This window comes from Nannobrachium achirus, assembly GCF_963921795.1.
Source record: "Nannobrachium achirus genome assembly, chromosome: 24".
In the NCBI taxonomy this organism is placed as follows: domain Eukaryota; kingdom Metazoa; phylum Chordata; class Actinopteri; order Myctophiformes; family Myctophidae; genus Nannobrachium; species Nannobrachium achirus.
The window spans coordinates 28,753,635-28,772,510 of NC_137831.1; the positions used below are offsets into that span (position 1 = coordinate 28,753,635).

Consider the following 18,876-nt stretch of genomic DNA (forward strand, 5'->3'; position numbering starts at 1 on the left):
GCGCCATCTTTCCCCCCTCGCATGCATGCTGTTGTCGGACCCACCGGCCGCAGCGAGGAGCGTGGTGGCGTGCCTCCTCGGCTAGGAACGGGTTAAGGAGCGGTGCAAAGAGGGGGAGAGTGCGATCGGTGGGAGTCCGATCCACGCGATCCACGCAACGAGTGTGTGTGTGGATGTGGATCGATGCCTCCTCTCGCCCGCGCCATGAACAAATGAATCCGCGGGGGATCAGCTATCGATTTCGCTGTGGAGAGAGCGTGCTGTGCTTCGAACCCGACCCGAGCAAAGCTAAAGTGTTGTACGACGCAAAGGTAACGACAAAAAAATAATAATAATAATAAAATGCATGTGTTTTGTTTGTTGTATCTTTATTGTAGTGTGTTTGTAAACACTTTTGATCGTGGACATTTTCATGTGTAAGTATTATAATTTACAAGTGTGTTATTACACTTTAACCATGTGTTTGTTGTTGTTGGGAGAGAGTGTGTGTGTGTGTGTGTGTGTGTGTGTGTGTGTGAGAGTGTCAGTGGTGGAAAGTAACTAAGTACATGTACTCGAGTACTGTACTTAAGTACAATGTTGCGGTATTTCTACTTTACTCGAGTATTTCCATTCCAGTACTTTTACTTCTACTGCTACTGCACAGTCTCCACTCTCGGATCAAAAGCCTACTAAACATTACATTAACACTTCGGCCATTTGAAAATAGCAGATGTACAAGCTTGTAGCTGGCTATTTACATACTGATACTTTTGTACTTTTACTCAAGTAAACGTTGAATTCCGGACTTTTACTTGTAGTAACAGAGTCCACATTGCAGTATTGATACTTTTTGTAAAACATAGTAAAGTAAAACATTTGAGTACTTTTTTCCCCCCACCACTGTTTTGTTGTTGTTGGGAGATGTGTGTGTCGTGTGAGAGTGGCAGTAGTGAGGAAATGGGCATTTGAGACAATAGCAGATCTACAAGCTCACAAGGCATCCCTCAAGTGACGCCTTGTGAGCTTGTAGATCTGCTATCTCCTGACGCGCGAGCGACGCACGAGCGACGCAGCATAAATTAACCAGGCGATTGTTATTGTACTTTTGTCGCGCGAGTCCCATTCTTCTTTAAAAATGACGTAATGTAAAGTTCAAACTTATTTCCTCGTCACTCTTTCTGTTTTCAATGTTGAAAATACATGGTTAATGTGTCATTTTCTTTTGTCGGGTTAACATAATGTGACATTTATTAAAGTATGGTGGTTGCGTTGTAGCTCTGTTCTGTAACATGACGATCGTATCTCACGGCCGTCATGGAAGCACCTCAGCCTGGTGTTGAGCTGTGTTGCCAATTTGCCACGTACGAGCGTACCATATTGTGACATCTATGAGCCTTCATTGACAACTTTATTTTTGAAATCTGTGTTTGTGTAGACGTACATGGCAAATTTACTAAACTGCTCCACACCAGGTTGAACATCATCCATGGCGGTCTCTGGGCTAAACGCAGCGTTGATGTTGTTGTTGAACGGGCTGCTTCCGGGTGCGAAACACCGTTCCCCAAATACTGGGTCGGGACCCATTTGTGGGTCACGGACACATTTTTATGGGACCCTACATTTCTCATACATTTTGTTTTTAATATTTCAAAACATTTTCGAAAAAAAAAGAAGAAAAAAAAAAAAGATCCCACAAAAAGCTAAGATGTTCATGAATCAAAGCTTACAGAAATATTAATAATAAACGACTTAATGACTAAAAGGCAGAAAGAAATATATTATTTTCACAGAAGTACAACAGTGGTGGAAAGTAACATAGTAAGTACATTTACTTAAGTACTGCACTTAAGTACAATTTTGAGTTTTTTTTCTTTTTTTCTTTACTGGAGTATCTCCAGTTTTCAGTAGTTTTACTGTAGTACTTTTACTCAAGTAAAATTTAGAATTCCAGACTTTTATTTGTTGCAGTAGCCTATCGATACTTTTACAACACACAAATGGTTTTTCTTGAGTAAAAGTTTTACTCAAGTAAAACATGAGTACTTTTTCCCACCACTGTGTTTATATAAAAAAACCGCACTCCATTCGGAGGGACCCACTCTTTCCCAGGTGTTTTGACCGGGCGGCGCTGTGTTTGAGGTTAACCTAGTTTGAGGTTAGCTTTCGGCATGTAACCCCGCCCACCTGGTCCAAACACCCGGGAGAGAGGGAGAACCCAACCTTCCATTCAACGGTCGGTGCTGCTGACCACCAGAGAGAAGAGAACAACAGTGTGTGACCAGTTAGCCAGTTAGCTTCCATATCTTAGTTAAAACGTTGCGTTGTGCGTGTTTGAAGCGTGCTATTTTAATACTAGTATGTGTCTCGGGGTGTTAATGTTACCGTATGCTGCTGAATAGCGTTAATAGTGCCACTATTAGCATGCAAATGCTGCTGTGAAGGTTCCCTGTATATGAGCCTAGCATGCTAATGCTACAGCAGTGGTTTTCAACCATTTTCATGTAAAAGTGTTTGTTCAGTAACGGTGTTAAATAGCTCTATAATTGTGACAGTAATCATTGTCTATAGAGTGTTTGTTCAGTAACAATGTTAAATAGCTCTATAATGGTAATCTAATGATTGATATATAGATCAACTATTTTCATAGTCAAGGTCCATTATGTATTTGGCATTTTGAGCCACGGACCACCATTTGATGAGATTTAGCCTCTCAGATCCAAGACTTAGGATCTTTTGTTGTCTTTGGATAAGATTTTGTCCACAATTCCATGCTGTAGATGGCAGGAAAACGTTGACGAGAATAACAATTCCCTACATCCTCTAATTGTGTAGACTTCTTTTAAATTAAGTAATGCAGATGTTTAACAATATTTTATCTTTTATTTTATCTTTACGGGTCCATTTGGTTTCATTTCACACTCGTGTTAAAAGATCCATGAGGGTCCATTTGGTTGCCAACTCCATCATTTAGCTGGGGACCACCTGGAACCCCCTCAAGGACCACTCGTGGTCCCCGGACCACTGGTTGAAAACCGCTGTGCCAGATAATGATGTGTTTTAAACACTGTGTTCTTGCCTTTGTGACACTTGTTTTGTGTTGATTTAGTAGAGCGCATGGCTAACAGTTTAGATGGCTGACAACATGGTTGTGGAGCTTTGAATTCATGTGCTTTCTTGTCCTCTTGTGTCCATCATGTTGTGTATCTGACCACTTGTAGGTCACTGATGTTGTAATAGCCACGGATGAACATGGAAGGAGGTTCCCAAAGTACCTGATTCACTTCAACGGATGGAACAGAAGGTGACCAATTTACTATCACTGTATTATTATCATTGTTTTTATCGTAACCGTGTAAAATCCCAGCAGCCTTGCTCCACTAACAGATGATGAAATGATGGTTCAAACTAGTGGTTACTCAGTTTTATCTATTCATTTCAAGGACCCCCAGTTTGATGTGTCCCCATTTGATAAAATTATCTCTGGGATCCTAATCTATACTATAAAATCTTAACTCAGAGTGTGAAAATGTAACCACATTTTGGTTCCATTTGTACACTTAGAACCACATTTTGGTTCCATTTGTACACTTAAAAAAACAAAACAAAATGCCAGACCTCACTTTGAGAACCACTGATTCAAAAAACAAAACATACATTACTGATTACTCAACATGCGTCTAATGTTTTTTTTTTTTTTTTTTTTAATCTTAGTTGGGATCGTTGGGCTGCAGAAGATCATGTGCTCAGGGATTCTGAGGAAAATCGTCGTTTGCAATATAAACTGGCACGCAAAGCAGAGGAGCGCATGTGAGTTCTTTTGTCATTTCATGCCAGTTCAGTATTGCCTTTGGAGTATATTCACCCTACCTGGCTTAACCATGTTAAACCTGACGTCCTTGTTTTGGCTGTGTAGTTATAGTAAAATTGTAAAAAAAAAGAGAGAGAAATGCGGCACGACACCATTTATCAAATTGTCCGAACGCCGAATATAAAACAGGACTCTTTTTTTTTTTTTTTTTAATATATATTTTTGATCCCACGGTTTTTGCAACCCATTTTTCTCACCCGGTGACTACCTAACCTGTAGTCCTGGTTTCCGCTCTCCCCCTGCCGCACCAGGGGACATTGGGGAGCACCCGGCTGGCTAGGGGGAGGTAGTATAGAAACCAGGACTACTGCATTTTTTTGTGTGAGGGCCTATGCCCAAGGAGACACGGGGAGAACATGCAAACTCACCACAGAAAGGCCCTATCGCCAACCCCACCTAGGGTGTGGGTGCTGATGACGCGGGTGGAGGAACACGCCCCCAGCGCCCACAGCTTCCCCCGGCGGGAATCGAACCCAGGACCTTCTAGCTGTGAGGCGAAGTGCTAACCACTGCACCACCATGCCCCTATAAATAATAAATAATAAAACAGGACTCTATGTAAATAAAGTAAACTTGGAGTTGGATGGGTCTGTTTCCCTTACCAGGCTAGTGTTTCACCACATCGTTGTTGCAATGGGTGCTCCTTTCACACTGTTTCACAAATCGCACATTAGGACTCGGCTGTACAAAATGTTATTTTGCTTTAATCCATGTATCTGTAAATGAAACTTGTCCTTTCCCTGTTGGCAGGAAGAGAAAGGGATGGCGGAAGAGGCGTCATCGTCTGCCTGGTGTTAAATCTTCTCTGAAGACACTAACACCCAAAGAAGAAGACGACAGCGATGACACCAGTAAGAAGCTCGATCTCTGTCTCTCTGTGTCTCACATAACAAATAGGCTCCATCGATTACCTTGAATAATACATGTAATCAATTAAATTAGGGGTCTTCAACAGGGATACTGGGATCCCTAGGGGGTCCTCAAGAGTTTCTACAGGGGGCCGACAAATCTATGTGTGGTAAAAACGTTAATTTTAAACATAAACCACTCGAACCCTAGCTACCCTTTTCTGAGGTGTACATTAGCCGAAAATAGCAGATCTACAAGCTCACAATGCCTCATGCTCTGAGGGGTTGTGAGGTTTGGTGTAGAGGTAAAACTGTAACTGTATTGCACAAAACGACTGCTGTCAAAAGTCAATATATCAAGCTATCCGTGAAAAGTTAAAATTAACTCTGCAACATAATTTCATACAGTATGTAGTTGGGGGTCCCTGCTTCATCTCTCTCTCAGCTAGGGGGTCCTTGGCCTGACAATCGTTGAAGACCCATGGATTAAATTGATTACCCCGTTAACTGTTCATTGGGGTAATCGCAAACACGTGCAGACACACAACTCGTCGATATCAAATAAACCCTCCAATGCTGTGTGTTCCCCCTGTAGGTGTGATATCGTCTTCAGACAGCAGTGACGAGGACGATTCCGATTCCTCAAAGACCGGGGAGAGCGACTTCTCTGACCTGACGAAAATGGTAAAGTGGAGCGATCACTCTTCAGACGCCATACCAGATTGGTGCAAACCAGTCACAGACGAGGTTTGCTTGGAACACTTTATATGCAATATGTTTTGATTCGTAGGCTCGCAGGCAAATCACCTCTTCTATTGCTATCTTTCACCTGCTGGGCCATTTACAATCTTTTCGTTTTTTCCCCCCCCCCAAATTTGGGAGGAATACTAATAACAAAAACTAAATACGCTTTTTTTGTTTTATTAATTTTGAAGAATTTAATTTTTTCCCTAAATTGCAACCAGCCAATCAAATGGCAGCTTACGCGCTTCTTAATATTCAATCGATCGATCGAACAATCAATCAAAAGATCCCGTCTTCACAGGACCGCCGCAGCTTGCACAGACCAGTGGTTTCTGTATTAAACGTGTGCATCAGAATGAACCGTCGTTGCCTTGGGTCTCTGTGTCAGAGGGTGGAACCGCCGGAGGAGTCCCAGAATGACGACACCAGGGAGGAGAGCGAGGAGAAGGCCGTTCACATCGACATCGACATCCCCGACATCCTGAAGAAGAAGCTGGAGGACGACTGCTTTTACATCAACAAGAGGAAGAAAGTACGCCAATGTGCCCTGACAAATAGACATGTCACAAATCATTGCTGTTGGGGCAGCAACCATATTCTAACTCAGTGGTTCTCAACTTTTGGGTTGGGACCCCCAGGGGGGTCTCCAAATTATTTTGGGGCGGTCCCCAGATGATTAACTTAATGTGCAACATTGTTTTCTCACTCAACAGTAAACAAACCACCGTGAAGTTTTAGTGTATATACCTCTAAAATGACAAATCAAACCATTGGCCAAATTATCACATATTAGAGGCAGAAATTGTGAAAATAGCCGATCTACATGCTCACATTGCGAGGCGTTGTATAACACGGTTGTATAACCGTGTTATACAAAATGTAGTGCTCGTTATACAAAATTTAGTGCTCGTAAGGGTCCCCAGTTAAAATATGATTATTTTGGGGTTTGCAGCTTGAAAAGGTTGAGAACCACTGTTCTAACAGTTTTTTTTGTAATTTAATGACCCACTACTTGATCATGCTACCGCGTCACACGAAAGCATCAAAAGTAGCACATCCACAAGCTCATGATCTGTTATCCTTTTCTGCGTTTGTCCCATCCAGCTGGTGATGGTCCCGTGTCAGACCAACGTGGTGCACATCCTCGAGTCCTACGTGAAGCACTTTGCCATCAACAAAGCCTTCATGGTCAACGAGAGGTACCGGCGACACCAGAACGCCGCCCAGAACAACGTGGCGCCACAGCCAGTCGCCCCAGAGAGGAAGTGAGTGTAGAAGTGAAACCGTTATGGCTGAGATCTAAAGACGTTGTTTCTTCGGCAGTGTTGATTTTGTCGACTAAAACTATGGCGAAAAATGTTTGTCGACTGCGTTTTTTTCACTGACGAAAACAAAATAAAAATTCAATAAAAACTAAGCTATGTTGATTAAACCTAAGACTAAATATATTGACAATTTTGTCAACAAAATAAAAACTAGACTAAAGTGTTAGGGAGGGACTAGTGGAGAAGAGAGTAATTTTATGTTTGGTTGCTCTCGGTTGTTGCGTGCTGAAAATAGCTGATCTACAAGCCCCCAACGTGTCGTGCTCCGACGCGTTGTGAGCTTGTAGATCGGCTGTTTTCAGCACGCAACCAAGTGTAAAATCAGTCATTACGATGCCATCAAGGCCTGCCAAAATACATTTCAGTTGACTAAATCAACTGTAGATTCAGTCGCCTAAAATCTTATGACATTTAGTCAACTAAAATTAGACTAAAACTAAAACTTTTCAGGTGACTAAATTATGACTAAAACTAAATGACATTTTATTCAAAAGACTATGACTAAAACTAAATCAAACTTTGCTGTCAAAAACAACATTGTTTCTTCTGCAAATTAAAAGTGAACGACATGACTTTTTTGTTGTTGTTTGTGGCAGAAAGGGTGAGACGAGAACAAGCCCTTCCCCAGCACGGTGTCTCCCTGGAGTAATTATGGTCCATTTTGTTTAGTTTTCTTCCTTTCTCCTTCAGCGAGGAGCTGTGTAAGGAAATGGTGGACGGCCTGCGCATCACGTTCGACTTCACCCTCCCCATGATCCTCCTCTACCCGTGCGAGCAGGCGCAGTTCAAGAAGGTCAGCTCCTCCAGGCTCTTCCTGGCGGTCAACGACGGCTCGCCCTGCTCCACAAAGTAAGCCAACGCTCCACCCATTTAGAACGGGTACACATTATTTTGTATTATTATTTTATGATTTAACTATTGAAAAATAGCAGATATACAAGCTCACAGCGCTGCGCCGCGCTGCTATTTTTGAAAAATCTTGAAAATTAGAATTTTGACCCGAAGTGTCTTTTGAATCCTTCTAAGATTTTTTGAAAAACCTATGTTTCTATGTCAGCAATCTGGCCAGCCATTGTCAAAGAAAAGGTCCTTTTCGCTTAAATCGAGCTCAGTTAGTCTGTTCTTGAGAGACGACTATGTCAGTGGTTCTCAAACCTTTTCATGTGAAGGAACCCCAAAATGATATTTATTTGGCCACGGACCCCCATCTCAAAATATTTAGTTCCAGCGACCACCCAGAAGCAAAATTTGAGTTACAAACGTTCGCTTTGAAAATACATATATTCAAAGATTCGCAAACATTTTCACGACTTTTTCAAAAATAGCAGATCTACAAGCTCGCAGCGCGGCACCGCGCTGTGAGCTTGTATATCTGCTATTTTTCCACTGGTTAAAGCATTCAATAATTCTAGGCCCTAAATGGGTTAGAAGAAAACCGGATTAAGCCAAATAAGACCTGGAACTAGGCCTGTCACAATTATCACATAATTGTCTAATCGCAATTATTTGACATAATCGCAGTTATTTTGTCATAATCGTGAATGTTGAAACATTTTCATACATTTTCAGAAATAGTGGAAATAGGCAATAGCAGATCTACAAGCTCACAACGCGTCACATCGAGAAATAGATCGGCTATTTCCACTATCAATGTTATTCTTTAAAGGACAACTTTAGTTTTTTACAACAAGGGTTCATATTTTAGATTGTAATTAAAGAATATAAAAGACGAGTGTTAAAATGATTTCATTTACTTCTTTCTATTGTTTTAGAGATTCTTATTTCAGTGGTTGGGGCGTACAAGTGGCTAAATATGTCATTTTACACAGACTAAGCCCATTTCCAAGATACAACGCAACCTTTCATGGTTGGATGTGACTTATGGGGGCTAGAAGTGTTACTTTAAATAGCAATAAAGAAACTGCTGGCTTATTGTGTCTAAAAAGACATATTTTAGCTACTTGTACACATGCCCCCATTTATTAAAGGTAAAATGACATTCTGTTTTTACCAATCATAAAAGTCTTTGCCCTGGTCCTAAAAACATGTTTTAAAATGTTTAAACTTGAAAATCCACTCCATGGAGCTGTAATATCTCTCTTTTATGGGCCCTGTTGAAAAAAGGTCTGTCACCTGAAATACTCTATATTCACCACCAGGGGAGCCTCTCTCTCCCACTCATTCTAACAAATTAGTATGGTGCAGTAACTAGGCTACATGTACTTGAGTACAATTTTGAGTATTTGTACTTTACTTGAGTATTTCCAATTTTCAATTCTTATACTTCTACTCCACTATACATCTCAGAGGCAAATGCACTTTATCTCTCCACTACAATCATTTGGAGGCTTTTAGTAACTTTGTAGATTTTGATTATTAATACATAATCAATCACTTCATAGGCCAGCGGTTCCCAAACTATGGTCCCGACCCAGTGGCCACACACACACACACACACACACACACACACACACACACACACACACACTATACGCACGCGCATGCACGCACTTACAGATCTGCGGCCGCCCCTTCAACACACTGAGAGATGCGTGCTTCAGACAATGTGGATCGCCTGCGTGCTCGCTGCTCGCATTTTCGTTGCTTTCGCACAAGACACAGGACACAGACACACACAGAACCAATACGAGCCGAGCCCGAGGCGCGGGTGTTTTTTCTTACCCCGGGGACGATACATTACCGGAGCCTTGTGGTTACATATGTACCTTCGCGGAGTTCAATTTAGACCGTCCGCGCCGCGATAAAGTTCCTCCGCTCCGCTATGCAGAAAGATTTCACGGTCCTTTGCCTCAGTTTAGAGAACCACATTGTCCACATATTGCTTGTGTTTATCATAGCGTTTTACTATCTGCTCGCTGGCCCATGCCATTGGGTGTGTGTGCGCTGTGCACGGTCACAGCAAAGACATAGCCTAGTGTCGGTAAGAGAGGAACGTTCCACTGAGCTGAGCTTTACCCGGGGAGCAGTGCAATGTGCTCGGACACAGAGGAGGAGGGAGCTTCCACGCCACGGAGCTCTGTAACCCGGTCAGCAGTGCGCAAATACAATGCGATACAATAGCGATTTTAATTATTTCACTAAAGCATAAACAGACTACTTGATATGAAGGATATTGATGTAAATAAGATATTTGAATGGACACATGTATTTTATATGCCCATATTTACAATTAAAGGACAATATAATGTAGAGATTACTTCCTCAAAACTTGGGCTGTGGAGAAATACAGACAGGGAGAGAGTAGAGCCCAGGAGGAGGAGGGGGGGGGGGTGCACTAACTGCTAGTGACGACACTGTCCGAGAGCCAATGATCAGAGCATCAGAGCCTCATTATGCAGAAATCGTCAAAAAACCACAGATAACAGGGGAACGACTGCAAGTTAAAAGTTGGTGTTTTTTTGGTGTAAATTGGCCAGGAAACATTAAAAAAAGCATAAAAAACTCAAAATTTATTTTTGGATGTCACCACCCCTTTAAGTATTGATGGTTCAAGTCGTTAAAATATCTGATAACACAAATTGACATGAATCCAAAAAACACTGATGATTGTGCTGTCAAAACGATGAAACTATATAGAATGTGGGGGGGTCCCTGCTTCATCTGTCTCTCAGCCAAGGGGTCCTTGGCCTGAAAACGTTGAAGACCCACCTGACCTACCGCTTTTATTGATCTCTTCTGTCTCTCTCTCGTCTTCCCTGCCCACAGCGCCCAGCACACGGCCGCCGCCGCCCAGCGGGAGCGCAGCCCCAGCCCGCCGGGCCACAACCCCGCCACCCCGCAGTCCACGGACAGCCAGCCGGCCCTGAGCGACGTCTCCACGCCCACCACCACGCCCACCACCACCGCCACGGCCCCCCTGACCACCCCCAAGCGCCGGCGCCACCCCGACGCCGACTGCATGTCGCAGTCGCTCCGGCGCTCCACGCGGAACGCCTTTGGGAGCGCGGCCGAGGGGAGCAGCGGAGGTGAGCGGGCAGCTTTGCATAGCGAACAACTGTCGCTGTCGGGTGTAGGGATTGGGACGATAATCGTTATTATCGTTTATCGTGATATAAAAAACACTCACGATAATAGTATTGTGGAGATTTAAAGTTATTGTTAAGCTGCAAGCCCGAACGTTTTTTTTTGCTTGTAGATCTGCTACTTTTGCTGTTTTTGAATTTGAATCCTGAAAAGTAACAATTTTGGACACAAGACGGTTTCCACACAAAGGGACGACATGTTCTCCCAGAATATGGATGCAAGGGATCAAGTGGTTATTGTAAAAAATAAAATGGTTGCTATCACACAGAGATTTGTAGTAACTCTTTAGGGGGTCCCGGACCTCCTTTTGAAGACCCATGCTGTAGAGTAGAGTGTGTGTTCAGTAACAAGGGCTCTCCCCGTCTCTCTTAATTCTTAAATACAGAAAATACATTTTCAGATCGTGTTACGAGTGCGAGAACTCAAAGGTTATATACTGTAAGTGAAATGGGAAGCGATGAAACAAACACACAAAAAAGCAGACAAAACTGGAACTGGAACACTATAAATTAAAGCTGATAAATGGTCTTAGATTGGTTCTCTCTCCTGATTGGATACAATTGGTATCCCAACCAGTTGGTACCCCAACCTGAAAATTAAGTTTCTGTCAACACATTCACCACCATTGACGGGGATCTCCGCCATTTCAAATCCAACGCTTCACCGCCATTGAAGGGGATCTCCATCAATTCGTGTTCTATTTCATCCCTCCTGACCGCCAGAGGCGGTGCTTAAAGCACTGAATATCTCCCTTCGCGCATGCGCATTCGAGTATGAATACCAACAAAGTCACTTGTGACCCCTGGATGACCCCACAGAGGGTATATCATCCGGGGTTATCCAATGGATCATTTCCTTTTTTCTTCTCGCGCGCCGAGTTTCGTTTGCAAGCTCTGCATTGAGCTACAATATGCATCAGTATACGATGCATTATTATGCAACCTACCTTATTATTGAAGTCGCTAGTAGTTCCGTGGCCGTTTTGGTCGGGGTAGCGAGAGTTCGCCCTCCAGGAACTGCGACTTTATCTCCTCTACAAGCGGAGTTTATTTCACGTGGACGCGAAAGCGTCCGATCTTGACGAGGGTCTTAACTCTCCGGACAAGAGGTAGGTTACTGTTGTTAGCGGTAAGTTCCGCTCTACGATGAGGTTAACGTTACATTGTGTTGTATAAGAGAATAAACTGTTGCGAAAGGCTGCGGGCGCTGCCTCCCTCCAATACGAGATTCTCGTTTGCTGTGAACGGACCGTTAGCGCTCCGTTTCTACCATTATCAAGGATGCAGACTATTATTACTTTCCTTGTTGCTAAAACACGCTGCTTTTAGCGAGTTTCTTTATCGTTTGTTCCGATAGCCGTCCCTGCTCACAGCATGGCGGCCTACTTACTATGATTTTTTGGTAGACATTGTCTAATAGCTTTTGGCAGCGTTCAGGCTTGCTTCAAGCTTTCGTAAACGGCTATTTTGTATAGTTTGTCTTGTTATTAGCCAGCTGGTACAGGGCGGGCAGCGTATAGCGCGACCTGCCTCAGCAAAATGGTCTCTATTCATGATTGATTGACCGTAGCTACCGATAGTTTGTACTATGTAGCGCAATCGCTTTGATAAATGGTGTCTATCTGTCTTTTTTATTGGCCTATGTTGGACAGGCAGTGTACGCACTGTTTCCCTCCATCAAGTGTCCTTTACTAAGTGGAGCTACAAGTAGCTCAAACTCTTAACTATATTGTATACAGCTTGTTTTGTTTATTAGCCACTGCTGAGTGCTGATACGGGCGCCCTTCGTCCAGCATGTTCCCATTACTGGTGGTGTTACCAGTAGTTCGTTCATAGCTTAATTTCCAAAACTTTATATTAAACTTTTGGCTGGTGTAGATTGCATAACGCTCTCTCATCCCAGCATGGATCTGTAACTCAGACTACTACGACTAGCGTGTTTGGAAGTAGTGTTGTTAGTTTGCTACTTGATTAGCTTTTACTGGTAAGGCAAGCATAACAAGAATTGACAATTGTCAATATTAAGCTGTGTTCACTTGCCGTTTTCTTATAATAATAAACCAACTTACGTTGGGTAGCTTTCAATGGAAGCATTTCATGCTGCTGCATAAATGGCAGCATCCAAACCTTTATTGAGAGTGATAAGCTGGTTGTTTGTAAGTTGCATAGTAAACAACTTTACATTTGGATAGATTTCAAAGTGCTACAATAAACATTGGCATAAGAAGCATCTCACACTGCTACATAGATGGCAGCATCCAAACCTTTATTGAGGGTGATGATAAGCTGGTTGTAAGTTGCATAGTAAACAACTTTACATTTGGATAGATTTCAAAGTGCTACAATAGACATTGGCATAAGAAGCATCTCACACTGCTACATAGATGGCAGCATCCAAACCTTTATTGAAGGTTGTAAGCTGGTTGTTTATTAGTTAGCCTTTGTTGGTGGTACAGGTAGCGTACACGCTCCTCCTCTCACACCGAACAGGCTCCAACTAACAGCACGGCGGTGTTCCAGTTAACAGTCCTGATTATCTGAAGAGCCGACTAAATGCTGTAATTAAAAATTTTGCTGGTGCAGGTGGCGTGAGCGCCCCCTCCCCCCAGCTTACGGCATCTGCTGCAGCTAGCCTACTTGGTATGTAGCTACTGGTACTCCATAGCCTAACTTTATATTTTTATATTTTTTATATAACTTTTTTGGTTGACATACAATTTTCGGCAACGACGGCCTCTGCTGGTGCAGGCAGCTTGAGCGCTCCCTTCCCCCAGTAGGTTGTCTTCAGACCAAACCAACGGCCTCTGCTGGTGCAGGCAGCGTGAGCGCTCCCTCCCCCCAGCTTATAGCCTCTACTGCAGCTAATCTACTGTGTAGCTAGCTACCAGTAGTCTATTGTTACATTTAAGTAATATATATTTATAATCTTTGTTGAGACATTTTCTTGGCAACAATAGCCTCTGCTGGTGCAGGCAGCGTAAGCGCTCCTTCCCCCCAGCAAGTGGTCCACAGACCAACTAACAGCCTCTGCTGATGCAGGCAGCCTACGCGCTCCCTCTCCACACAGCATACAGGTTTCACAGTCCAGTTAAGAGCAGCTTTCACGCTCTGGTTTTTTAATGCACTTAACTTGTAAATCTCAAGCAGTGCAACAATAAGCATTTAAAGCATTGAAAGAAAGATGTATGGTAGCAGATTGACGGCTATTGCAAGCCGGTTATTTATGAGTGGGCAAGTGCTGGTGGTACAAGTAGCGTACGCGCTCCTCCCCCACCATACAGGTTCTACAGTCTAGCTAATGTCGACGTTCCAGCTAACAGTGACGTTCACGCTCTGGTAAGCTGAAGAGTTGTCTATCCTGCTCAAATTATGGCCTTTGCTGGTATAGGCAGCGTTACACGCTCCCTCCCTCCAGCATATGGTCAATATTGTCTAGCAACCAGTGGCGTCCGCGCTCTGGGCTAGTTGGGACTGGTGTGTGTTGGCCGGTGCAGAGAAACCGGTGCCACCACAATGGAGAGCTCCCACTTTTGCACCTCGTGTGAGGTTCCTCCCCAGCCGGATGCTGGCCATGACCTCTGCCCTGTGTACCAGGAAGAAAAGGTCTGACTTCAACCATGTTGGATTGGCTATTTGCTGAGTTGGCTTACATGAGGGCCATTGCCCGCCAACCTGTTTACCTTTGGAGGATGTTTAAGTGCCTACTCCTCCAATGCCACAGCTGACTCCAGAGGATGATGTGATCGTCCTTGCAGCTTGAGCTACACACTTCCATGAATATAAGGAAGATGCATAGGCCTTAGAGCCAAGCTCCCACTCCTCAGCTCAGAGCCATTGGCTGGGACATAGTACAGCTCCATGCGCATTATCATTCGCATAGCCCTGGAATGCCAGCACCTAACCAGGCCAAGCACCCTCGCCAGGCACAGGCCGCCCTCCACTGCCTTTTATGTTCCTCATGCCTGTACCCCTGTCAGCCATGAATGATTCAATTGCTCGCCTGGGTTGCAGGCCAGCTATCAAGCCTGTCATCACATTCCACGTTGTGTTCCCCGAGGGGGCTGTGTGGCAGGGGGTTTGAATGCTAGGTGTTTGGGCAACTCCCTATAATACCTTATGCTTGCCCTCTCAACGTCTTTGCAAAGGGCAATGGGAATGCTGACCCCATCACCCTCAGTGACGTGTCACCAGAGGCATTGGGTTTATTTCCATGAACTCGGATTGATGATACCCATCCTAGTTCAAACTCATCCCAGAGTGTGGCTTTCACAGTTAAACCTGACGGAGGCACCTAGGAGAACTCTGTAGTCTCCCAGTGGAGCTGGAAGTAGAGTTTGGTTCAGCAGTGATGGAAGCACTGAAGCGAACCATGCAGGCTAGGTAGACCAGGCTGCAGCGGAGGCTACTGGGCCAGCTGTCGGATATTTTTTCCCATCTGCAGCTCAGATACTGGGCTGCTTACACTTTAGACGTGTTGGTGGTTGCCACCTCAAACGCCGGATATAAGCATCAGTTCCGACACCGGCCCCCCACATCTGGCTGGGGCAAAGAAGGCAGTCAGTGACCCAGCAAAGATCCTAACATTGGAGCTATCCGTCCTCCTGACGAAGGGTGCCATCGAGGCTGTAGACCCTCTGTCAGACAAGGAGGTTCTAATCTAGCCTGGTTTGGCCAGACTATATACTAATGCAGCTAACTAACTGCAGTATAGTATAGCGTACCCACCTTGTTTTAACATGGGTGGATTGTTTAGCTGTGCTAGGCTAGTTCTAATCGACATACTTTCTTGAGTCTGGGGGGTCCCAAGAGGTATATTAAGGTCATGTCATCTTATATGTTGACCTCAGCAGATGATCTGCAAACTGATACCCACAGTTTCCGCTGCCTGTCAACACTGGCAGTTTCTGTGCTATGCCTATCAAGGCCATCACTGGAAGCTCAGGATGCTTCCTTTCGGGTTCTCCCTCTCCCAGAGGGTGTTCACAAGGTGTCTGGCAGCGGCGCTTGTGCCGCTGCAGTCTCAGGGTATGAGGGTCCCGTCGTACCTGGGCAACTGGCTGATCTGCGTACCATCCCAGAATCAGGTGTCCAAGTTGCAGCACGTCACCCGTCCTGCATGGCCCATCTAGGGCTCAGTAAATAAGGGAAGGAGTTGCCTAGAGCATCTCTGACCATAACATTGATTTGTAACATCAATAATACCTGTGGCCTTAAATGCCACTACTATAACAGCCAGCACCAGGTGGTGTATTTGGCTCTACAGTGCCTTCTGCCGTGCCTGAGAGGCAAGCACATTCTCATGCGGTCACGTAACACCTTGACCGCGTATCCGGTAAATCGGGGCGGAACCAGGTCTGCACGGCTGCTGTAGGCATCCATGGACCTCATGACTTGGGCAGCCCCCTGCCCGATTAGCCTAAGGGCAATTTATCTACCGGGTGAGTAGAATCACCTCAAAAGCCCCAAGTAGGTTGCCGCCCGAAGGGCGCCTTCCTTTGAAATGTGCACATGCCCAGAGGCACTGCACATGCATTCTACTGCGGGGCAGCTGTGCTGATCCAGTCATGCATACCATCCTGAATGCTAGAGGGCCAAGGCCATCCACTAGGTTACAGTAAGATAACAGTTGGAAGTTGTTTCCAACTGGTATATGGGTCAGAGTGAAGACCCAGTGCGTTGCTCTGTGTCTGCGTTTCTGGAATCTCACCAGTCCCTCCTAGACTGGGGCCACTCTCCGTCTACTCTAAAATTTTACGTAGCTGCAAGACCATGTCGACATGGTAGAATCAACAATGGCACAGCCATAGTGGGGAACAACAGTCAAGTGTTCCTTTTCCCGGAGGGGGCTCTGAGGTTGCATCCTTCAAGAGCCTTGAGAACTTCCATCATGGGATCTTCCCATGGTACGGGACACCCTTTGCAGGCCTCCCTTTCAAGCCCTTGACACAGGCAGTCTAGGTTGGGGTCAGGTGAGAAGGCATTCATCCTGCCCATTACCTCAACAGACGTGTCAGTGAGCTACACACCCTGCCTGTCAGTGACTCTTAGACGGCTGAGGTGTCGCTATGTGGCCGAACACAGCGTTCCTCCTTAATGGTGCTGTCTCAGCCGCACCTCAACCAGCCTGTAAGGCTTGCCCAGCTTAACCTCCACCACGAGAGTGGGTGGACAAGCTGGAACTGTTGTGCCCAGTGTGGGCCCATAGAGCTTATGTTAGCCCTGCCACATGCTTTCGGCGGCCAGAACAGCTCTTCCGTGGCTATGATGGCCCAGATATTGCGCTCCCCATACAGCGCCTGCCCCATTTTTAATTGTGGGTGCCATCAGCCACACCTACAAGGCGAGTAATCGTCCCCTGCCATCTGGTATAGGGTGCCACTCTAATGATGGTGCCCCCACATCATGGGCTACCTGAGAGTAGTACCCCTGGAAGATATTGGTGCCACTGCCTCATGGCAGTCATTGGCACGTTCTCCAGGTTCTATTGGGTGATTGTTGCCACTCCATATCCATTGGAGGTGGTTCTCTTCCCAGAATCCTTCGATTCTGCTCTTTGAGGTTTGTAATCAGGATTCCTCGTGACTTTGTTGGTATAGTCATTCAGTGCTTTAAGCACCGCCTCTGGCGGTCAGGAGGGATGAAATAGAACGAAAGTTACGTATGTAACTACGGTTCTATGAATCCCGAATGACCGCCAGAGCACTGGGTCACTCAGAATCCTCGTGGTCTCGCGAGAAGATTCTGTAGGAAATGATCCATTGGATAACCCCGGATGATATACCCTCTGTGGGGTCATCCAGGGGTCACAAGTGACTTTGTTGGTATTCATACTCGAATGCGCATGCGCGAAGGGAGATATTCAGTGCTTTAAGCACCGCCTCTGGCGGTCATTCGGGATTCATAGAACCGTAGTTACATACGTAACTTTCGTTTTATTGTAGTAGCCGTTCATCCCCGCCCGGGGATGATGCAAAGACTCCAATTCCCATGACGCATCCGGAAATTACGTCATCCGGGAATCCTCCTTAGCGCCCCCAGACCAATGTTATCAATTTGATATATCTCGGAAGCCCTTTTCGACGGAGTGAAAGAAAAGACGATCGGCTGCAACAGACCCCTGTTACTGAACAAGCACATTATAGCAAAATCAGGGGGGGAAAGAGCTTGAACCTTGTCAGTTAACACTGTGGTTCCATAGCGGGCTTTAGAAAAGTGATGTTTGTAACAGAGAGCTGGTTGTCTTAGGTGGAGGCCGGAGCACCGCGTCTCCACAGCCCAAACGCCGCATGGTGGACAACACATCGCAGCCCAAGTTCTTCCTCAACCTGGACAGGAGTAAGCCCCTCTCCTTTAACAATAATAAACTCATTTACTGCCCCCCAAAAAATGGCGACTTTCTCGGTTTTCTGCACCGATTTTCTTAAATTTTGAATGTAGGCGTGTGCGTGTCCATCGTGCGCGATGGTGCGCGGATCATGCACAATCTGCGTGCCGTGCACGTAGATGGTCCGTTCGCGATTACAAAAGAGCCCATCTTAATCCATGCTACCGTTGCTGAGCTCGGAGCAATGATGTTTATAAAGGAAGTAAATGGAGCAGGAAAGTGGTCACAGAGAAATGGGTTTTTTCGGCCAAATTCGGTTCCGGGTTTCCGGCCCGGACCCGGAAGCACCATCTCAAGTCCGATTTTGGACTGTTTTTATGAATGAAATGAAATGAAATTCTATGGGTTCTCAGGTCGGGGCAGCCTGGACCAACGGCTATGTCCCTGGATTCTTGGGTTGGGGCAGTAAATGAGTTAACTTTAATTGTATTGCACTACGATAATAAATAGTAGGATGCATACAGAAACATAACTAAACATTTAAAGCTAAAAGAGCAAGATTACTCTTAAAAAGGCTAAGCGAGCTTGTAATTTACACGAAGCGAACTTGTCATTTTAAGTTCCAGTGGTAGTTTATCTGTATTCCACAATTGGGGGACATAAGACCCAGAAGGCAGACTCACCTGTGTTTTTGTGAAGTGCTTTGGGAACGTCTTAAAAAAGAGAGTTCTATAGTTGAAAA

At 45.0% G+C, this 18,876-nt stretch overlaps 1 protein-coding gene across 9 annotated transcripts in view; it reads left to right on the top strand.

Annotated features, from left to right (window-relative positions):
* Positions 1 to 18,876, top strand: part of LOC308279971 (MSL complex subunit 3-like) — a 241,102-nt gene continuing 222,226 nt past the window's right edge. For 3 of the 9 annotated variants that reach the window (XR_013961706.1, XR_013961707.1, XM_080720202.1), the window contains exons 1-10: positions 1 to 311; positions 3,201 to 3,283; positions 3,694 to 3,789; positions 4,601 to 4,701; positions 5,294 to 5,445; positions 5,744 to 5,974; positions 6,547 to 6,707; positions 7,437 to 7,616; positions 10,494 to 10,753; positions 18,056 to 18,145. Coding sequence is in view for 7 of the 9 variants with exons in the window: in XM_080720202.1 (XP_080576328.1) it covers positions 174 to 311; positions 3,201 to 3,283; positions 3,694 to 3,789; positions 4,601 to 4,701; positions 5,294 to 5,445; positions 5,744 to 5,974; positions 6,547 to 6,707; positions 7,437 to 7,616; positions 10,494 to 10,753; positions 18,056 to 18,145 (1,492 nt within the window). In the remaining 2 variants the exon portion in view is untranslated. The remainder of the gene's footprint in view (positions 312 to 3,200; positions 3,284 to 3,693; positions 3,790 to 4,600; positions 4,702 to 5,293; positions 5,446 to 5,743; positions 5,975 to 6,546; positions 6,708 to 7,436; positions 7,617 to 10,493; positions 10,754 to 18,055; positions 18,146 to 18,876) is intronic. The other 6 variants (XM_080720203.1, XM_080720205.1, XM_080720204.1 and 3 more) reach the window with 6 other exon arrangements.